The sequence below is a fragment of the Conger conger genome, chromosome 9 (genome assembly GCF_963514075.1).
Source record: "Conger conger chromosome 9, fConCon1.1, whole genome shotgun sequence".
Classification (NCBI taxonomy): Eukaryota; Metazoa; Chordata; class Actinopteri; order Anguilliformes; family Congridae; genus Conger; species Conger conger.
The window spans coordinates 14,164,327-14,184,489 of record NC_083768.1 but is presented as its reverse complement, the minus strand read 5'-3'; the positions used below and the strand labels follow the sequence as shown (position 1 = coordinate 14,184,489).

General features: G+C 43.9%; 1 protein-coding gene across 2 annotated transcripts in view; it reads right to left on the bottom strand.

Annotated features, from left to right (window-relative positions):
* LOC133137485 (tensin-3-like) overlaps positions 1 to 19,644 on the bottom strand; it is a 49,123-nt gene extending 29,479 nt beyond the window's left edge. For both annotated transcript variants that reach the window (XM_061255798.1, XM_061255799.1), the window contains exons 1-12: positions 19,426 to 19,644; positions 9,158 to 9,322; positions 8,392 to 8,442; positions 7,116 to 7,238; positions 6,670 to 6,734; positions 5,278 to 5,361; positions 3,428 to 3,540; positions 3,132 to 3,192; positions 2,656 to 2,731; positions 2,104 to 2,233; positions 1,800 to 1,865; positions 1,163 to 1,267 (exon numbers count right to left, since the gene is read on the bottom strand). In XM_061255798.1, coding sequence (XP_061111782.1) covers positions 1,163 to 1,267; positions 1,800 to 1,865; positions 2,104 to 2,233; positions 2,656 to 2,731; positions 3,132 to 3,192; positions 3,428 to 3,540; positions 5,278 to 5,361; positions 6,670 to 6,734; positions 7,116 to 7,238; positions 8,392 to 8,442; positions 9,158 to 9,307 — 1,024 coding nt within the window. In that variant the 5' untranslated portion in view covers positions 9,308 to 9,322; positions 19,426 to 19,644. The remainder of the gene's footprint in view (positions 1 to 1,162; positions 1,268 to 1,799; positions 1,866 to 2,103; positions 2,234 to 2,655; positions 2,732 to 3,131; positions 3,193 to 3,427; positions 3,541 to 5,277; positions 5,362 to 6,669; positions 6,735 to 7,115; positions 7,239 to 8,391; positions 8,443 to 9,157; positions 9,323 to 19,425) is intronic.
* Positions 19,645 to 20,163: the final 519 nt, after the last annotated feature.

The window sequence follows — 20,163 nt, the reverse complement described above, 5'->3', positions numbered from 1 at the left end:
TGTTTCCTAAGGTTCAGGAATCACACAGAAACCACCAAACACTAAAGCGGGCGCAAGCAGTTTTTATGCCCCCATACTTTCTATTTTTAGTGTCCGCGGTGGCCACGGGAACGGCAGGGAGCGAACAGCGAAAAGCGTCTGAGGAGCGCCGCTGTTGACCACAGCGGGGCGGGAGCCTGCTGCTGTGGAACTCTGGCCTCCTGGTTCTCACAAACCGGTGGTGCCCCACAATCCAGAGGAGGCTGAGGGCTGAGGTTAGAGTTGAGCGGTGGGGGGCGGGGGGGGGGGGGGGGGGGGGGGGTGAAGATACACTAGTTTTCAGGAATAACATGACCCATAAAGTAGCAGAAAAATGTTATCTCCTGACCCCAAGGGCTGGCGTGTTCGCCTGCCGCAAACGAAACCGCTCCCAGCTCCCCTTGTTTTGTTCGGAGAGGAGCTGCAGCAGCCACACCCCAGCGCTGGGCCCGTGTAAAACCCTCTCCTCTTTAACAAGGCCGTTCCAGGGCCCACGTGTCGTAACTGTTGGTGCATGCTAATGCGATCATGTTATGCTCTGCTCGGCAGCAACAGCCCGCTTACACAAGAACAAAAAAACCCCTGACTGGCTGAATATGAAAACCCAGACATCTTCTTCTGCACACACACACACACACACGCACACAGCCTGAAAAACCACCAAACAAAAAACACTAACTGGTAGTTAGCAGCTAGAACTGTGTTTCTCAAAAAGTTGTTGTCTCAGGTATGTTCACAGATATCTGAACAGAAAGGACACACAGAAATGCTTGTGTTGAAAGCCTGCCATTTTGAAAGCCAGTTGTTATAAGGAGACAAATAAAGAGAAAGTGATTGACTGAATGCACCACACATGTGAAATTCCATCTCGTCATTAACATTGACTCGGTGCGTTTCCTTGAGGTGCTTGACCCATCAGTGTGGTATACGACTCAGCATGTCAACAAAGTTACAGTTAGTCATAATTCATTATGAATTAATTATTTACTGTAGCCCACTTATTCACTTATTCAGAGCAACACAAGTCCAAACCTGTGTGATTAACTTAACAGAGCCGATAATCTTTCCTTTCAGTTACTCAATGAATTCCCTTCACATCTGTCATAGACTTTTTTGTCATAAAATTTTTTTTGGTGAGCGGTACCTTCCCCATCGCAGTTTATGTTGTGGTATGAGTCCCATCGGCTCAGCGCCTCCGATAGGCTGCAGTCCACTGTGACGTCAGGACCGTTCTGCCAGCGATCCGACCCTTCAGATAAGAACCAGAGGATCCACAAGGTCAGCAGGGAATATTACATTACATTACATTATTGGCATTTGGCAGACGCTCTTATCCAGAGCGACGTACAGTTGATTAGACTAAGCAGGAGACAATCCTCCCCTGGAGCAATGCAGGGTTAAGGGCCTTGCTCAAGGGCCCAACGGCTGTGCGGATCTTATCGTGGCTACACCGGGATTAGAACCACCAACCTTGCGTGTCCCAGTCATTTACCTTAACCACTACGCTACAGGCCGCCCTATATATTGAGCTGAAAAATATTTTGCTGATTTCATTTGCTTAAAGTGGCATAGAAACTGTCGACAAATAGGAGATCATACAGTGTTTAAACAGATAATGTTTTTTCACTGGATAGGAAGAGGTTTAGTGATTTCAGACCATGGTGAGTGGTGACATATTTCCCCCTCCCTCGTGTGTGTGCGCTTGAGTGTGTGTGTGTGTGTGTGTGTGTGTGGAATGAGAGCGTGTGTGTGTGTGAGAGAGAGCATTGTTTCTGCATTACCTGATATCCTCTCTGGACTCTCTGAAAGCACCAGTTCAATCTTCCCATAATCAGGAAACCTGGAGTCTGGATTGTGAAAACACAGAGTTTGAACCGAGAATGGAAAAAGCACAACCCCAGCACACACATTAACACCTAATGCCCAGCTGATACTTCTCCATTTTACATGTGGCCAAAAATACCTCAACACATTCTGAACCGCTCTAGATTGAGTTTGCTAACAGACCACATCAGTGGCAATAACTGTGGCTGCATAATCTGAGATGCCAGGCTTTAAGTGTTACAGTTTGCAACATGGGCCTACCTCTGTTGGCACTCTCAAGGTCCTCCTTCTCAAAGATGAGATTGTAGCCTTGGACGGTGCCTGTGTGAAACTGCAGGCGGAAAACAAGCTCCTTCTCCACCGAGATGAGGCTTTTGTGGTAGCACTTAACCTGCAAAATCAACAGAATATGCTCAGACCAGCTCAATCTGTGTCTCCCTTCAAATCTCTTAAAAAATGTACTTTTGTAAGATAGCCTTTGACTGTGCCACTAATCTGTGTATTAAGTTAGCTCATCAATCAATTAATTATCAGCTCGCTTTTATTTTTTATGTGAAATATATATATACTTTTCTGATTTTGTTTTTAAATTGCATTTCTGTGTAAAGCCAATTGGCCCATTTTCAAGAGGTGCTATAAAAATAAACATTCCACTTGGACTCAATATTAGGCTCTCGCAAAAGGAAGCCCACATTTCAATCCTCAACAGTTACAGTACGCACTAGAGTTTTCTCCCAGTGGGGAAATGGGAATATCATGTCAGTGTTTTAAGGTATAACATAAATTGTGTCTCCAGTTGGGTAGGTTCCGTACCATGATGTCACCTTTGAGTATCTGGGCTGGCTCCAGGGCGATGTGGATCCTGTTCCGGTGTCCTGGGCCTATATGGCTGTGATACAGATAGACAGACCAATCAGCCATTTCAGATAGACAGGACAAGCAAATCAGACATTAGAGATCAAGTAGACAGGCCAATCAGCGGAGAGAGATAGAGAGGATAGTTATGAAACAACACACGTACACATGCAACAGCAACAATAACAACAACAACAACAACAACAACAACACAATAATGAGCCCATTTCTGCAATGAACAGTCATTCTAGGTGGTCTGGTGCAAAACTGGCTACAATTGTTTTAAGTTCTATTGGCAGGCTATATCCGGGTAAAACCTGAGTTGTATTTGGGTTAACCTAATCCATTTAAAATGTCTCTGAATCCAGATTTCCACCCATCTAGATTTGACATCTAGATTCCAGTGTGTGCTCATTGATAACAGGTGCACTTACTATATTCCTGAAGTGTACACCACTTGCATTGCCTGGTAGACTTTCACATATGGTCGACACACTGCAAACCAAAGGGGAAAAAATAGATTAAAACAACGTGACACTGTAACATTGTCATAATATATTTAAAACAATGTGATCATTGTAACTTGCATTTCATGGCTTTGGTGAAGGTTATTGCGTTCACTTTGAACAATATTGCATAGTCTGGTCTTTAGAGCACTAAATGAAAAAAATATATATTTCAAAAACAGTTGTGATAGATTGAATTTCACGTTATGTTTTTTGGAGCCTACCTCCTTCAGTGTCAAAATTGGGAATCCCGTGGAGAATTACACAATGCAGGAACAGAGGCGATGAGTTCATTTTCACTGAACCAGTGAGCAGGCTGTTCAGGATCCACACGTATCTGTTATCGGGGGGGGGGGAGAATTTAATTTAAAGGTGCTTTGTAAATGTTAGCATATGAAATTCAGGGCAGGTTGCCTGGAGATATTGAGGCATAGACAATGACACTGAAACAAAGGTAACTACAATGGAACTTTACTGTCTTTTTTATTTCCTCAAAAACAACAACACCTTTTGCGCATATTTCTCAACTCTCTATGCCAAGATAAGTCAATTAAAAAAACTGGTAAGTAATATGAACCAATATCACATATCCAACTGATATCAAACTGAAAGGTGCTGGGAGTTGGAGAATTCTCCTGCCCCATTATAAACAGGTCTAAAACAGATGAGATATCAAGCCAACTATGAATGGGAAAGCATCATTTTCATAAAAAACGAGTAGACAGCCATGTATGATCCACACGGCTTTTGAAATAGAGAGGTTTGGTGCCTTCACAATGGGGGTGAAGATGTTACAGGTTCAATTACCTGTTGTTCTGCCCTGAGCAATGGATTTAACATGCAATAAATCACTGAATATCAGGCTGTAAAAGGGGGGTTGTATGTACAGACAAAATGTACTGAAACCTGCGTAAGTCACTCTGGACACTAACGTCTGCTAAATGATGGAGGAGAGGTAAATAATAAAAGCAAATATATATATTCCTATATGATTCTCAAATGCTTCTGAGTCAAAGGAGCATTTAAGTGTAATAAAAAACAAATATTGGACAAATATTGAAATTAAAGTTATTATTCACAGAAGTGTTAAGGAGAACATAAAAACACAGTGGAATGTTTCAGAAGAGACTGGAAGTCAAATAAAACACTGACCTCTGACTTAACTCCCCTGACAAAATACCACAGTCCAAATCACAGCATACGTCAGCATACCAATGGTAAATAAATTACATATGCACACAGCACAGCCCTGATCTGGGTCTGAGATAATCATGTGGCATACCTATTCAGGAATAAAATCAGCCTGAACATAAATGTCTATTAAATGTTCATTAATTACCACCACTCCCAAATACAGGCACAGGTTGGACACTCTTCCCTTAGAAGGCAAGGTCCATGATCCATGTCAATTATTACTTATTTGAACTGAGTGGTCATCTTCATCCCATGCGAAAGCGTCAATTTTACTACAGAAGGGAATAGCACTGCCCCCACCTGCAGAGCATGAATAATCGGTTTGAAGAGCATGACACTATCCAAAGGTCACAACCTTCTCAGTCACTAGATCTTAACCGAGGCAGGGGTTTATGGGATACTCTGAAACAACACCTAAGAGAGCATTTTTCACTTCCACTGTGTGGTGTTACATTCCTCCTGCAAAATTATATCCGCTAGCAGACAGTTACACCGAAGAGAGAGAGGGAGAGAGAGAGAGAGAGAGAGAGAGAGAGATATTTTAAGAGAGTTTAAGTTTTAACACACCCTTATTGTAACACTACAGCAAAACAGCACAAGGCACAGAAGCCCATAAACTTCCAGAAATCACAAGGAAAGCAAAACAAAGAAAAAGAGCGAGAATGAGAAGAGAGAGAAAGAGAATAGAGAGAGAGAGAGAGAGAGAGAGAGAGCAGGCTGTACTGGAAACATATGGTGGCCCAAGTGACTCAGAACTGGTATCTCAATTTGTGTCCATTACTGTATATTTCTGCTATTGTAGTGTAGCTGCAGTGAATTACTGTATATTTCCTGTTCACTGCATCTCCTCTGAAGCAGTATGTGGATGGTGGTGCTTTACCTCTTCTGTGATGGAGTCATCAGCGCAGACACTTTATCATCATAGAACTTCCTCATGGCAAAACGATCCAGAGCCTGGCCAGCACTGGGGAGGAGGGAGAGAGAGAGTTACCAGTGATACGTAAACACACACTTACACACACACGCACTTACACTTATACACACACACACACACACACCACACACACACACACACACACACACACACACACACACACACACCACACAAGCACACACGTACTTACACTTATATACACACACACACACACACCACACACACTTACACTTATATATACACACACACACACACACACACCACACACACACACACTTACACTTATATATACACACACACACACACACACACACACACACACACGCACACACCACACAAGCACACACAAGCAAACACACACACCACACAAGCACACGCACTGACACATAGACACACACAGACACACACACATGCACACATACACACACACTTACACACACACACACACACTTACACTTATATACACACACACACACACACACACCACACAAGCACACACGCACTTACACTTATATACACACACACACACTTACATTTATACACACACACATGCACAAACACACACCACAAGCACACACACATGCACACACGCACTTACACTTGTATACACACACACACACACACACATACACTTACACTTACACCACACAAGAAGGACGAGGGGGGGGGATGTCTGCACTAAACCAACTGAAAGTCATTTCTGTTGAATGGCCTCAGTCCTTAATGTGCCTCTTATCACCCTCTGAAGCTCTGCACAGAGCCCTCTGAGATTGAGGGAGAGGGAAAGCCCAGGTCTCTGCCTGTGTAGTCACACAGCTTTTATCTGCACACAAATCTGCCTGAGCAAGACCTCAAATTTAATCCAGCTGCCATGACTCTGCCCACATTTCTGAAATAATAAAACTGAAGACAAAGTAGCTTTTTATACCGACAGGCAGCCAAATCAAGAACAAATGTACAGCAAACAAGAAAAGATTTCAAGATGCATTGCTGAAAGTTAAGGACAAATTTTAGCGTGAATGAACGCTAAGGCATGAACACACACACACACACACACACACACACGGACGCAGACACACGGATACATACACACACACAAAAGCACATTGTCATCCTCTGAATAGCACATGAAACAACTACTCTGGTTTCCAAAGCATTCTTGGGGACAGGATGACAGACAGATGTGGACTGAGGTTACAGTATTTGACATGCAGAGCCAGGGGTTCCCATAGCAACACAGCCCTGTCTCCAGGCGATGTCAGGTCGTATCAAAGCCTCTTTACGTCACTTTTATCGAACAATACGAGGGTGTGAGATTTCATCTTCCAGCGCTGTTACCTTGCTGATATATTGGTGAAATTCACAAAAGATGAAATGATCACACCAATCCTTCCCTTTCCGCCCTGAAGAGGAGAAAAGAGAAAGGTGTAAGCGTCATATCATTTGTTTCGTGCAGAAAGGTCCCTGCCTTTTACTGTAAGCCACAGTGAGTCACTGTCACCTGCTGTCATTTCAGGTTAAACTTTCCCTACAGGGCTGTGAATGCTGCATTCAGTCTAAATGAATACTCGCATTCTGTGACAACCACAGCGGTCCATTTGCAATCTTTTACTGGATGTGGGTGTAACCAGGAGTAACAAGTGATATATTAAGGTTAATGTCCCACCATACAGAAACTGTTTTTTTTTCTGTTTTAGGAGATTCAAAAGGGGGCCAGGTCCAGGTTTGGAAACACAGACTCAGTCAGCAGAGTAAGGGAGGAGGGGGGGGAAGGGGGAACCCACCCGGCAGTGCACCACCACCACATGCTGAAGGTCAGCGTTGAGCCAGTTCTCCATGGCCTTGCAGATGGTGCAGATCTTATCCAGGGGCGGGGCGTGGAGGTCAGGCCAGCCCATGTCCATAGTCTGACACAAAATGGAGGGCGGGTTTCAATACACGCATTCCACACCATTCCGTTTCAATTCAGTCAGTTCGGAAAATGAACTATGTATGCATATCCACACTCCATTCTAAAAGTCTGTGCTGTAGTATATTCTAATTGTCACGTCCATGCCCGTTTTTCCTCGTTCCCTATGTTCAGAGTTTTTCTCTTTCCCCCCATTACGTGTCTTTGCCCTCAACACCTCATATGTACTTTCCCCTGTCCTTTTTACCTGTGTGGTTTCTGTTCTGGTTTTCCGGACCTCCTGTTATCTGATTTTGCCTGACGTTTGGATTCTTGTTCTTGGATTGCGTTTTCTGTTCTGTTGCCAGTTCTGGACTGCCTACCCGTTTTTGGACTATTGCCCGTATTAACATTACGTTCTTGACCTTCCATACTATACCTGTTCGCTGGTTTTTGACCACTGCCAGCCTTGACCTGTCTGTCCTCATTAAAGCCTGCGTTATTTCACGTTATCCCTGATTCTGAGCATGGTTCTTCTTTTCACAAACCTGACACAAATATGCTTATCATATAGATATTCATATTAAAGTTATTATACATATATTGTACTAAGGACTGTGACACATGTTCCACCCTAAAAGTCTATCCTGGAAGTGTACACATTTTGTTAATCACCCTTTTTTGGTGCATTAAATATACTGTATACATGCATGTTTCTGTAGGCTAGTTATAAAGGATTCAACAGCTCATGTCTGTTTTGTAAGCCTAAAATTGCTTTTTGTATACAACAGACAGTACAGTACCCATTTTCAATATAACATGTTGAGAGTGGCAGCCTGACAGAAGCAATCAATCATTTATTTTTTATGGGGCTGGGCCATCCTTTCAGTGGAATATTTCCCACCAACAGGAATTAACGGCCTGCACTATGATTTGTATATGTTTATTTCCTCAGTGTACCAGTTTAAATGCATTTATTTTTCATTAGTCCAACAACATTTTCCCCAGACTCCCCTAATATACCAACTGAATGTAATTTAAGGTAATTCAGTGCTAATCACCGTCTTAGCAGGGGGGCTAAATTGGGGGTAGCTGAAATGCCTCAGGAGCAACTCCAAATTTCCTGTTGAGCACTGTTATTAGCAAATCAACCAAACGATCAGGACCATTACCTTTGGGTTCATTTTCGTGAGATCATGTCTCTTCTCTGAGAGGTTGATAACCTGTATGGAAAATAAAATAGCAATCAACACTTGGTACTGAACAAACGAAAAGCCCCCTTAGGGGTGTTTACACTTGGGCTTTGGCATGGAGGAAGCCTGCTGGTATGAGGAAAGAAGGTTTAGGTGATCACAGCTTACGGCAGAGAGTGCAGACAATAGGACTGGGAAGGAGACAGCTGAAAGGATTTGAGACAACACAGGGTACTGTACGTGTGATGCCACAGACCCAGTTGAATGAAAAAAGAGATGGGGAAGGACAGAGAAAAGATGTGTTGGATGTGCTGTTCTGCATTTGTCATGCATTGATTCATAATCTGAAAATCCAAAAAGAGGCACATTTCACCAGGCCCAACCGCATAAAAAATATTTTGTGACCGTTTTCAAACCCTTTAAATTCCCGTAGATTACTGATGGTGTTTAAAGAAAAATCCATATTTATCAAAAGGGATTTCATTCATACGATTGTTTTGGTTGGTAACATGTTATGTTGAACATTCTCAAAGATTTCCTGTTCAAGTTTACATATGCTACTATTTCCACTGGACAAGAAGGGCAGCCTGACTTCATGTTCCATAACAGTAAAAATATGCAACCAATAACAAGGATGTCCTACAGCAGGGGGGGTGGTATGGCAATAACACCAATGGAAAAGAAAACACAGCATACAGTATAGTGGAAAAACACATTTAGATGGGAGAGGCCAACCTATCCTCACCAGGTAGTTGTTGGCGTGTTTGGACTTGAGCATGCGTGTGACATCCTGCAGGTTGCGCTGGTACGTCTCCTCAGAGCAGACTCTGGGGAAGGACACCGCAATGATGCGCTCTGTCACGTAGATCAGGTCAAGTTCGTATCCCTCCTCCATGGTTACATCAGTGATCTGTGCTCGGTGGAGAAAGAGGAAAGCATTACCCGTTTTGTTTTTGTTTTCTGTTTCAGCACTAAAGTCGCTACTTGGATAAAGACTCAGTCACACAAATTTCTTACAAGGGTCTGGAATAAAAATATGGGGCAGGCCTCCAGGACTGGAGTTTAGAGATATAAAATTCACAGATGAATGAATGTATGACTTCCATTACATCCCCAAAGAGCAACAACATATTTCAACCATAACAGCATAATATGCAGTACACAGATTTTTAAATTGGAAATAAGTTATATAAGCATCTAAGGTAGGGGGTGTCAACCTCCAGGTCTAGAGGGCCACAGTGTCTGCAGATGTTTATAGCTTCCTTCCGGTCAGCAGCTGAACAAGACGTTGGAGACCAGGTGTGTGGACTCCAGCCAGACGATGACTAGACTTGCTCATATAAAGGCTGGAACCCAACAGAAAAGCAGCAGATACTGCAGCCATCCAGGACTGGAGTTAAACCTGCAGACACTGTGGCACTCCAGGACTGGAGGTAAACCTGCAGACACTGCTGGCCTCCAGGACTGAAGTTAAACCTTCAGTCACTGTGACCCTCCAGGACTGGAAGTAAACCTGCAGACACTGCTGGCCTCCAGGACTGGAGGTAAACCTGCAGACAGTGCTGGCCTCCAGGACTGGAGTTAAACCTGCAGACACTGCGGGCCTCCAGGACTGGGAGTGACATCCCTGATTTATGGGGTCTTAGATACATCCTGCTGAAGCGTTCGCTGCATGAGTTATGCACTGAAATGAAACCCGGACCATGCAAGCGTCCCGTGGGGCAATAAATTATCAACCAGGGAGGGAGGGTCACGGTAGGTCTTCCCTGCCACAACACGCAATGGCAGATTCTCTGTTCGATTGGAGTCCTGCACTCTGTCTGCATAGGCCATGCAAGAATCATACTTATCATTAATCTGTGCGATGGCTACACGGCTCAGCTGCTGGACTGTGGACTCAAAAGTAGCAAAGGCCAGAGGATGAAAACATGACTGTGCCTTCTGGTATAAATGCCATTTCATGGGATAGCGTTACAACTGAAGCTGTACGATAGAGGATCATATGCACACACACACACAAACACACACACAACTGAAATTTTGACAGTTTTGGACAGACTGTCTAATGAAATGATAATTTCTTCAGAAATGCAAACATGAAATGCAAATCAATGTGCCTTACGGTTGAAGAGTTGCATTTAACTCTAAATATTTAACTGAAAATTCAAAGCGTATAGGCTGTTAAAAAAAAAAGCTCAGGGTATAAATCAAAACTTACTTAAAGGTAATTTGCTTTACAAGAGAGTTTAAAGCAAACCCACAGTGACATATTGGTGCGTTTGTTTGGTAGAATGCTGTCCCGGGTTCTGCAGTAAAATCCTCTCTCAGAGTGGGCGTCCCTGCGCTCGCTCTCTCTCTCTCTCTCTTTCTCTCTCTTTCTCTCTCTCTCTCTACCCTGGACTTCTTGCACTGCTGGAAAGCAGTTCCCCCCTGTCCTTCACAGCCTATCAGGGATGTGTAATCTGTGCTCTGCTGACCCTGCCAGAGAGGGACATGTTTCCTAAATGCTGGAAAGCCCTGGAGCCAGAGCGCACAGCGTCCGGTAATTAGAGCTACAGGGGAGGCCCAAGCACAGGGGGGACAGGAGGAGGGACAGGAGCCATGGGCCCAAACCTCCCCGGCTCTGCTCAGCTTGTAGGGTCAGGGCCAATTTTTAAATGGAAATTGCAGATCGTAGCCTCAGTGGGAAACCGACTCAGCTAGTGTGAGTCTCAAGAGCAGTGGGAACCTGGGCGGAATCAGCCATCCTGAATGGGTGGGCGAACGAGTTTTGATGAAATGCATCATGGATTTTGCAGCTAAAGATTTTTATTGGGCAAAATGAAACTTGGAAAGTTAACAGTGACAAACGCGACAGAGCATGCCGTCTTTTCGTAGTGTTCTAGAAAGAAAATGTTCGCCGAACAGGTGAATTTATGAAATGTTCACTTTAGTGTGCTGCACAACACTATTTATACGTTTTGGAACGTGTAGCTGCCAAAATTGCACTCCAGACAAGCGATCACTGAAACTCTGTATACTGGTTATCTAGTAAGAACACAAGACCAGTTCGCTATCAGTAAGAACAAGCAAATTAGCTATTACTAGTTAGCTTCCCGAATTTACAAATATCCACCTCAAGCACAACTCTTGGGCAATCGCTACTATGTTCGAATTGCCAATATTTTATCGTAAGTGGATATTTGTAAATTTGTCAAGCTAACTACAGCTAATTTGCTTGTTGCTACCGATAACAAACTTGGATTGTTTTATAACTAGTTTTGTAGTCTTCGCTTGGATAATGGTAAATGGTTGGCATTTATATAGCGCCTTTATCTAAAGCGCTGTACAATTGATGCTTCTCATTCACCCATTCATACACACACTCACACACCAACGGTGATTGGCTGCCATGCAACGCCGACCAGCTCGTCAGGAGCATTTGGGGGTTAGGTGTCTTGCTCAGGGACACTTCAACACAGCCCGGGCGGGGGATCGAACCGGCAACCCTCTGACTGCCAGACGACTGCTCTTACTGCCTGAGCCATGTCGCCCCATAATAAGCGATAGTACACAGAGTATACAGAGTGCAATTTGTGCAGCTACACGAATAATCAGAATAAGCCCCCACAAATTGGCTGTGGCAGTTAGAACCATTTTACAGTACGTACCCCTTTTAAAGTGTTAACTGCGGATTTCACAGCAGTCTGTTTGAGCTGGTTACAACAGGCAGCATACAGCAACAAGGCGGTATAACTGACCTTTTTTACTTTAAAAGAAGTGAAGCGACAGAAAGTCTGATGACTGGCACAGAGAAAACAGCCCTCAGGGGCTACTCTGCCTCACAGCTAGCAAAACGCAAGAGAATAAATAAACAGTGGTGAGTGAATGTTATTATTTCTGGAACACTCTGCTGGGTGGACCATTTCTCAGGCACTCGCAGGGACACCATGCTACTGTCCCAGGTCAATTCTGTACTCCATTTCTGTATGTTTTCTTTTAAGAAAAAATAGTCGAACACAGTCAGAATACGCCTCCAGGACCATTGGACCCCTTTCAAGCACAAAACATTGGGTTGACACTGGACATTGAACACCCAAGTTTGAGCCATTCACACCACACTGTGGTCACCAGTAAGTACTGGGTCCTCACTGTTCATGCAAGACCGGGAATGTGCCAGTTTGCTTCTGCACACATCACTGCTGAACGGGGCTGTCGTGTTTTGAAGTCATTAAAAATGGATGTTTCAAAGATTGTTTACACTGGATTTGGCGATAATGCTCCAGTGAGGAAGCAATTTGCCGTTAAAAAGAAGTTTGTTTAAACTGGAGATTCATTATGCTGGATGATCTGGTGTTTGGCCAGGCAATACAAGACTTCTAGGAATACTAGACAACTATAGCCATCAAATGAAAACTTAATGTAACTACTTACAATCTGCAATCATATTCAAGCAACTATGTTGAGAAAAATAGCTCATAGGGCCAGAAGTTTGGAAGTTGCTGCCAGTATCTACAGTATGGAGGAGAAGAGCCTATTTTCATCAGTGACCTTCATAGAGTAACTCCTGTTCCCCCTTTCAGACAGAAGCAGACTCATGTTGAGAAAATGTAAAACCCAAGTTGTGACTGGGGTCATGGCCCATGTTGGATAATGTGAGTTCAAATGGGTATTAGAGACTTAATTAGCAGTGCAGCATTGTTGTTATTGAACTACCATGAGGTACAACCTTTATGTTTCTGAGTAAACCATGCATAGCCTAGCCCTAGATTCATTCAAAATACTTTTCCTTACTATTCCTTACCATTATGTGGATCACATACTCTTTTACAGAAGAAACAGATATCTAGTGCATACAGTATTGAACATAAAACATATATCAGGGACAACGTGACTACATCCCATCTTTGCTGAATAAAAGCAGGGGAAGTCAAGCAGGTCCTGACAAATCCTTTAGGTTTTTGTATCATTTCCTTTGCAGTTGAATGGGTTGTCTGATTTAATCCATCAGCTTTTAAAGAGCTATGTGGATTTTACTACATAAAAAGGACACATCACAGGGAAAACACAAGACATTAATGAACTGTGAAATGGAAAATGTAGACACATTTTACACATTACGTTCACATAGCACACTCTCTCAGCTTACAAAGCTGGAGAACATCAGTGTTAGTCTCAAAAACAATATCACCAAGAAGGCAATGTCTCCCAGAAGGCCCATTTATAACCAGTATATGTCAAGTTAGCAAAACAAACCAGCTATTAATATTGTAAACTCAATAAAGATCTTAATATACTTCCAGCAAATCATTAAAGGGTTTGCTTGAACTGACAAAACTTCTCTTACGAGAACTCAGAAGCAAGAAAAACATCTCTTCAGGCTTGCATAATTTAATTTGGGCTCTTTCATTCATTTCACTTCTAATTATATCACTGTTGGAAAAATGAAGCTATTGTGTGTGTGTGTGTGTGTGTGTGTTAGCTCAGGGTGATGATACACAGCTGCATCAGAAATCTCTAATTTTTGTGACCAGGCCAAAATAATCTTGTTTGAGCATGAGTCATTGCTACCAACCATCTAATCATGCATTTCCATTTCCAGTGAAATTGGTTTATGAAAGCAATACAAAAAAAAACTGTTTTTAAAACAATGCTGTAAGGTGGCTTCAAAAGCCGATACACTGGAGTCAAAAGGCAAAAGGACGGATGGTAAAAAAGAAAGAAGAAAGCAGGGGAGAGCAAGCCTGTTGAAAGGACTCAACAGGCTCCAACAGGCCATAGGCTGAGTCAGGAGATTAAAGTGGCCCAAAGTCTTCAGTTCTGAAGTCGCCCCCTCCGGGGCTCTCTGTCAGCGGAGCAGAAGAATGCGCCGCAATCACTCAACGCACACACGAGCCTATCCCGCGGGCAGACGGCCCAGGCCACACCCTCTGATGGCCACACCCTCTACGGGTCGAACCGCCACACCCTCTCCTTTACACTGAACGTGGAATCTTCCATTCCGTGCACGCATTGTAGGGAGCGGGACTGCACTAAACCCCCCACTCACACCTCCGGTTTCCCAAACGCACTTATGATGACTATGTTTAGAACAGCTCTTCATGTGTATTTTACTAGTTATGGATGTGTTGCTTTAACTTGTGGAAGAACCTATGCACTTGTAAATTGCTTTGGGTTAAAAGCGTCTGCCAAATGACTAAAATGTAAATGTAAATGTAAATGATTATAAAACTGTCAAAGCCTGAATCTGTGTACGCATTCGCAAAAATGCAAAGCTCAGGAAACTCAGGAAAAGCTAAGGAGTTGCTCGAGATGTACAGTACTCGGAACTGGCCGTGAGGGAGCTTTGAACTTTGATATTCGTGAGATTAATATTTCCTGAAGTACGAGGCAGGGAGCATTGTGGAAAGTTCACCAGGAGCCTTATTCTGGAGGCCAGGAGGGAGTGATTACTCTAAAAGCTGTTTGCAGGGCTCCAGGGGTGGGGTCACATGACTTCACAGCTGGCTTCTCTTCCCATAAATGACTGCAGAAGGAAATGGAGGACTCCTTCAGAAGAAATCGATGTGCTTTTTCTACTTCCCCTTTACGCGGTCGCAAAATGACGATCATTTCATTTTTTGCTAACGTGGCACTACTGCAGCCGTAATCACACAAGCCCCACCGCTGATTCAGGAGAGTGTAGACAACCATGGGAATGCACAGTATTGCCAATGGCTTCTTTTCACACCACATACTAACATCTAAGCTCACAGGGTGGAGATGGAGGAAGACCAATCATATGGGGGTGGCTAGAAGGCAATGTAACGCAGTTCGCTAACTGACTGAACCCTCCTGTGTCCTGTACCAGGCAACCTGCAATTGCATGCAGCTATATGGAGCTACCGGTCACAGTCTGCACTGGGTCAGACTGGATTCGATCCAAGACTGTGCAACTCATCGCTGCACCAGAGGTTGGTGCCTTAACTGACTGAGCCTTGTCAAGAACCGACTGGTTTCTTAATCAGCCAATGGTCTGATAAATCAATAGATATATATATCTATATACGTATATCTGGGCGGCATGGGCGGTGCAGTGGGTAGCACTGCCGCCTCACACCAAGGAGGTCCTGGGTTTGAATCCCCGTCGGCCGGGGCCTCTCTGTGTGGAGTTTGCATGTTCTCCCAGTGTCTGTGTGGGTTTCCTCTGGGTACTCCGGTTTCCTCCCACAGTCCAAAGACATGCAGGTTAGGCTGATTGGAGAGTCTAAATTGCCCGTAGATATGAGTGTGTGAGTGAATGGTGTGTGTGCCCTGCGATGGACTGGCGACCTGTCCAGGGTGTATTCCTGCCTTTCGCCCAATGTATGCTGGGATAGGCTCCAGCCCCTGCCCGCGACCCTGTTCAGGATAAGCGGGTTAAGATAATCGATGGATGGATGGATGGATACGTATATCTGTGGTAAGGTCAGAGGGGAAGGAACTCGCTCGTGTTCAAAGGAGAAACAAACATCACAGATAACAAACGGGCACTCAACAAATGGTGAGACCTACTGACAATTAGCACAGAACTGTGAGGCTCATTCATTTGGGTCATTTATTGTGAGGCTGGGAACTGGGAACACAATGAAGAATGCCCCAGGAGCTTTCCAGCAAACTTTCATAACACTAAAGACTTTCATATCACATTTAATACTTTGCAGGGATTGTGTTTCATCACTGGAAGAAGGCTGAATACTATTGCCTGGGATTCTGGATTTGTTTTTATGTAAAATATTGTGCATTGTGAAAAAAAATCTAAAAGTAATTGGTTACAAAAGGTAAATAATAATGACCTTTCGCCTCTATTAAATGAAAGCGGTTTGGTGGCATTTCGGTGCTGAAGAGGATGACTGTAGGTAAACTCATCACTCAGAGCCGGTCTTGCTTTTCTCAGATCGATGGGAAGGTGACAATAAACGCATAAACGTTCGTCTCTTATTCACGGCATGGTCAGCTCGTCTGTGATTAGAGGGCCAGAGCTGCAGGTGTCAAAGAGCTTATGCTGTGCATAGCCATGCTCTCTATCACGTCCTGTAGCCTAGTCGCTACGGTACATGACATGAACCCAGAAGGTTAGCGGTTCAAGCCCTGGCGTAGCCACAATAAGATACACACCTCAGTTCAGCCCTTGAGCAAGGCCCTTAACCCCACATTGCTCCAGGGGCGATACTCTCCCGCTTAGTCTAATGAGCAGTAAGCAACTTTGGATAAAAGCGTTAGCTAAATAACAAATTATTATTGGTCACCACAGTCTGTGGTCAAACGTTATCAATAAAGCTGAAGATAGCATCTCTTTGTCACAACATCAGTGCATACCACTTCCCTGAATAGATAGTCAGATAGACCAGACAATTGGCTTTCTATAACATTATTTCATTTTGAAAATGACACTATAGTGTTCACTGTTGTGGTAAGAAGGCATGACACGGTGCTAATTATGCCAGGTAGATTATACACATATAAAGCATGGTAGATTATATACATATAAAGCATGTGTTTAGGAATAACAGACATGCAATGAGCGAAGATTGCTGGGCTTGATCAAACTCGACACCCTCATTAGTTTATCATATCTTGGCCAAGGAATTTTGCGTGAAAAGTAGCCATGTCTAACAGCTGTCCACCACGGTGAAACGGATGAGATGGCTCTGCATGGCTGACTCAGTAAAGCTGAGGACCCATCGATTTGAGCTGCTTCCAATCAGAACCACAACCAAAATCACAAAAATTAGGTACCATTCAAGAAAAAACTCACCAAGCTGAGACAATATGCAAAATAAAAAAGCAAACAAAATCACTTTATCAACCAACATAATAAAGCCATGGAATAGCATAACAATGGCTTAAGGAAGTCTGTTTAAAATGCCATAATGCATTAGCCCTTTTTTTTGGTTGTTCTGATTGTTTTTAGGTTTTTATGTTCTTTTATTTAAAACTAAACACACCCTTAAATCATAAAATAAATGTAAACAAGTGTTGTTTACAGGCACTATCTGTGGCCATTTTTAAAGTGCAAGCGTTGGAACGTTGGAAAGACAATTCATGTTCAGTTTGTTAGGGGTGACATGGAGGTTGTGCCCCCCTCTCCCCACCCCATTCTCCAGAAAATCTATAAGGGGATCTGAGTGTGACCACACGGAATCCCCCAAGAAAGGAATATGTAATTATCACTTCATCTCATAGAGAAATACGTGCCAAATTGGACAAGCATCCTGCGTTCACATGTTCTTTATAAGCATGACAATACATTTCATCTTACTGCCAAAGCAAATCATTTGTTAAAACAAAATACTGAAAAAGCAAATAAAAGTACAGTAACAATAAATCTCTCTCTTTGTCTTTCACTCTCACTGCCTCTCTCGCTCTCTCTCTCTCTCTCTCACAAGTCTGGCATACTCCCCACTTCCCGTTTAATGAGTTGCACATGTTGGCTCTGACGGACAGTTGGGCTCTAAGAACAGTTAAAAATGCACATATTTCCACAGCTTGTCATCCGCCCCTCAAACCCCCAGCAGGGGCCCTGGGCTCCCAGTCACCGAAGCTCATCCGAGAGACCATTCCAGTCCTAACCCCACAACGTGTGGAGCTACAACGAGCCGTCCGTCACTTTAATCACACTTGAACGAATCAAAAGGTTTTGTTCTCCCCCTCCCAAGGCAATAGGCTCTGATAAATCACTTACTCCACCAGACAAATGTTTTAATGACTTCCCACCTCTTATCAGACAGAGCCCCAGGGGGAGCAGATAAACCCCCCCCCAAAAACAAGGTGAACCAGGGCCCAAAATGGAACCAAGCTCACCTGTCATTTCCAATGAATCTGTCTATAGGTGCCCCCAGGTTACTGAATAAAATATATTTCGGCTAGTGCTTTCTCTCTTTCTTTCTCTCTTTTTTCTTTTTTCTTTCTTTCCTTGTGATGAGTGGGAGTTGATGGTTTTCTGTGCCTTCTGAACTTTTGTTGCAGTGTTATAAAAGGTGCTTTAAAACGCAAAAACTCTCTCTCTCTCTCTCTCTCTCTCTCTCTCTCACTCTCTGAAATTCAAATTCAAAATGCTCTTTTCGCATGAAATACATTTGTAGATATTGCCAAAGTGTATATACAGAAACGGATACAATATACGAATACAAATACAAAAACATGAAATGGTTGTTTGCGTTCATACTTTTTCCCTCTCTCTCTCTCTGTCCATCTCTCCCTCTCTCCTCATGTCTCTCAGAGGGGCTATGATCAGACTCCTGTGTGAAGCGCAGTGTCTAACACTCATGGCCCCCTCATGCAGTCAGTGCAGTTGAGCATGTAGCAGCACAGGGCGGATTTAGGCTTGTCCTGACTCACACGGACACCTACGCCGGCTTGGGGTCAACATTAAGCAAACGCCGTGAGGCATACTTTGTTTCTAGTCCTTCATCACACATCTACCACAAAGGAAGTCATGCAAGCATTGCTCAATATATGAATTTACACATGCCGAAGTCGGTGTGTGGGGGGGGGTTGTGGTGAGATGATGCTGGCTGCCGTTTACTGAAAGTAATCAGGGTTACTTTGAACCCCATCAAGCTTTTATCTAAACAAACCCCTTTCACACAAAGTTCCTTTATCTAACAGCCTCTATCAGCCTCCAAGTTACCAAGCAGTTACCAACAGCAGTTTGGATAGTGTGGACAATCTTACAGCAGGCTCTAAACATTTAAACGTATTATTCATATTCAATATTACACATTTCAGATCCTGTAATTTGAGTGAATGGTATATAGGGAAGAAGAGAAAGAGAGAGAGAGAGAGAGAGAGAGAGAGAGAGAGAGAGAGAAGTGAAGTGAAGAGATTGTTGAGAGCAGAGAGTCAGTTTCCCTGAAGTTAACTAACTGGTACAAACTAAGTTAACTCTGAATGAAAACTAGGAAGAAAATAAACTTTGAACCCAGAACTTTGCGCTGAATTACCCTTGCCCTGTTCCAACACGCATCCCGTTTCCAAAACAGCCCAACAGGCAGTGGAGACCCAATCCCTTACCTTGAACAGCACACAGCATTCCAGCGAGCCCTATAATCCCTGGTGGAGCGGAGCACAAAGACGCCGCAGAGCGGGGCCAAACAGACGCGCTGCAGCAGGGGCTTCTCACCGGGGGATCTGGATCATCTCCGCTCTCTGCAGGCGTGGGGGGTGGGGTGAGGGCTAGTTGTTTTGGGGTAGGGGTGGGGGCTGAGACGCTAGACTCCTGGCAGTCGGCGCGACTGTGTGCGTACGCGTCTCTCTCTCTCTCTCTCTCTTGCTCTCCCTCTCTCTCTCTCCTCTGACTGCAGCCGGAGAGGAAGCCCTCTGTGCAGTGTTGAACTGGAGCTCAACCCTCTCCCCTCCCACACCCCCCCTAACCCCAGCACAACTTCCTGAGACAGGCCTACTGCCATGGCAACCACAGTTACTCCCACTGTGCTCCCTGATCCCTCCTTCCCTTCTCCCTCCCCCTCTCCTATTCCCTCTCTTTCTCTCTTTCTATATTTCTCTCTCTCTCTCAATTTCAGTTTTAATTTGCTTTTTTTGCAAAACAGTCATTTCCAAAGCAATATATACAACACACAGGAATATGGAAACCACATACCCTACATGCAACAAGTCTCTCTCTCTCTTTCTCTTGCTCTTTCTACCAGCCTCCCACTGAGGTATTAGTGGGGTGGTTTGTTTGGGGTTGTTCATGGGGATTGTAGTTCCATGAAACAGGACAGGACATTTTTTTTTTTATGGCGTGATTAC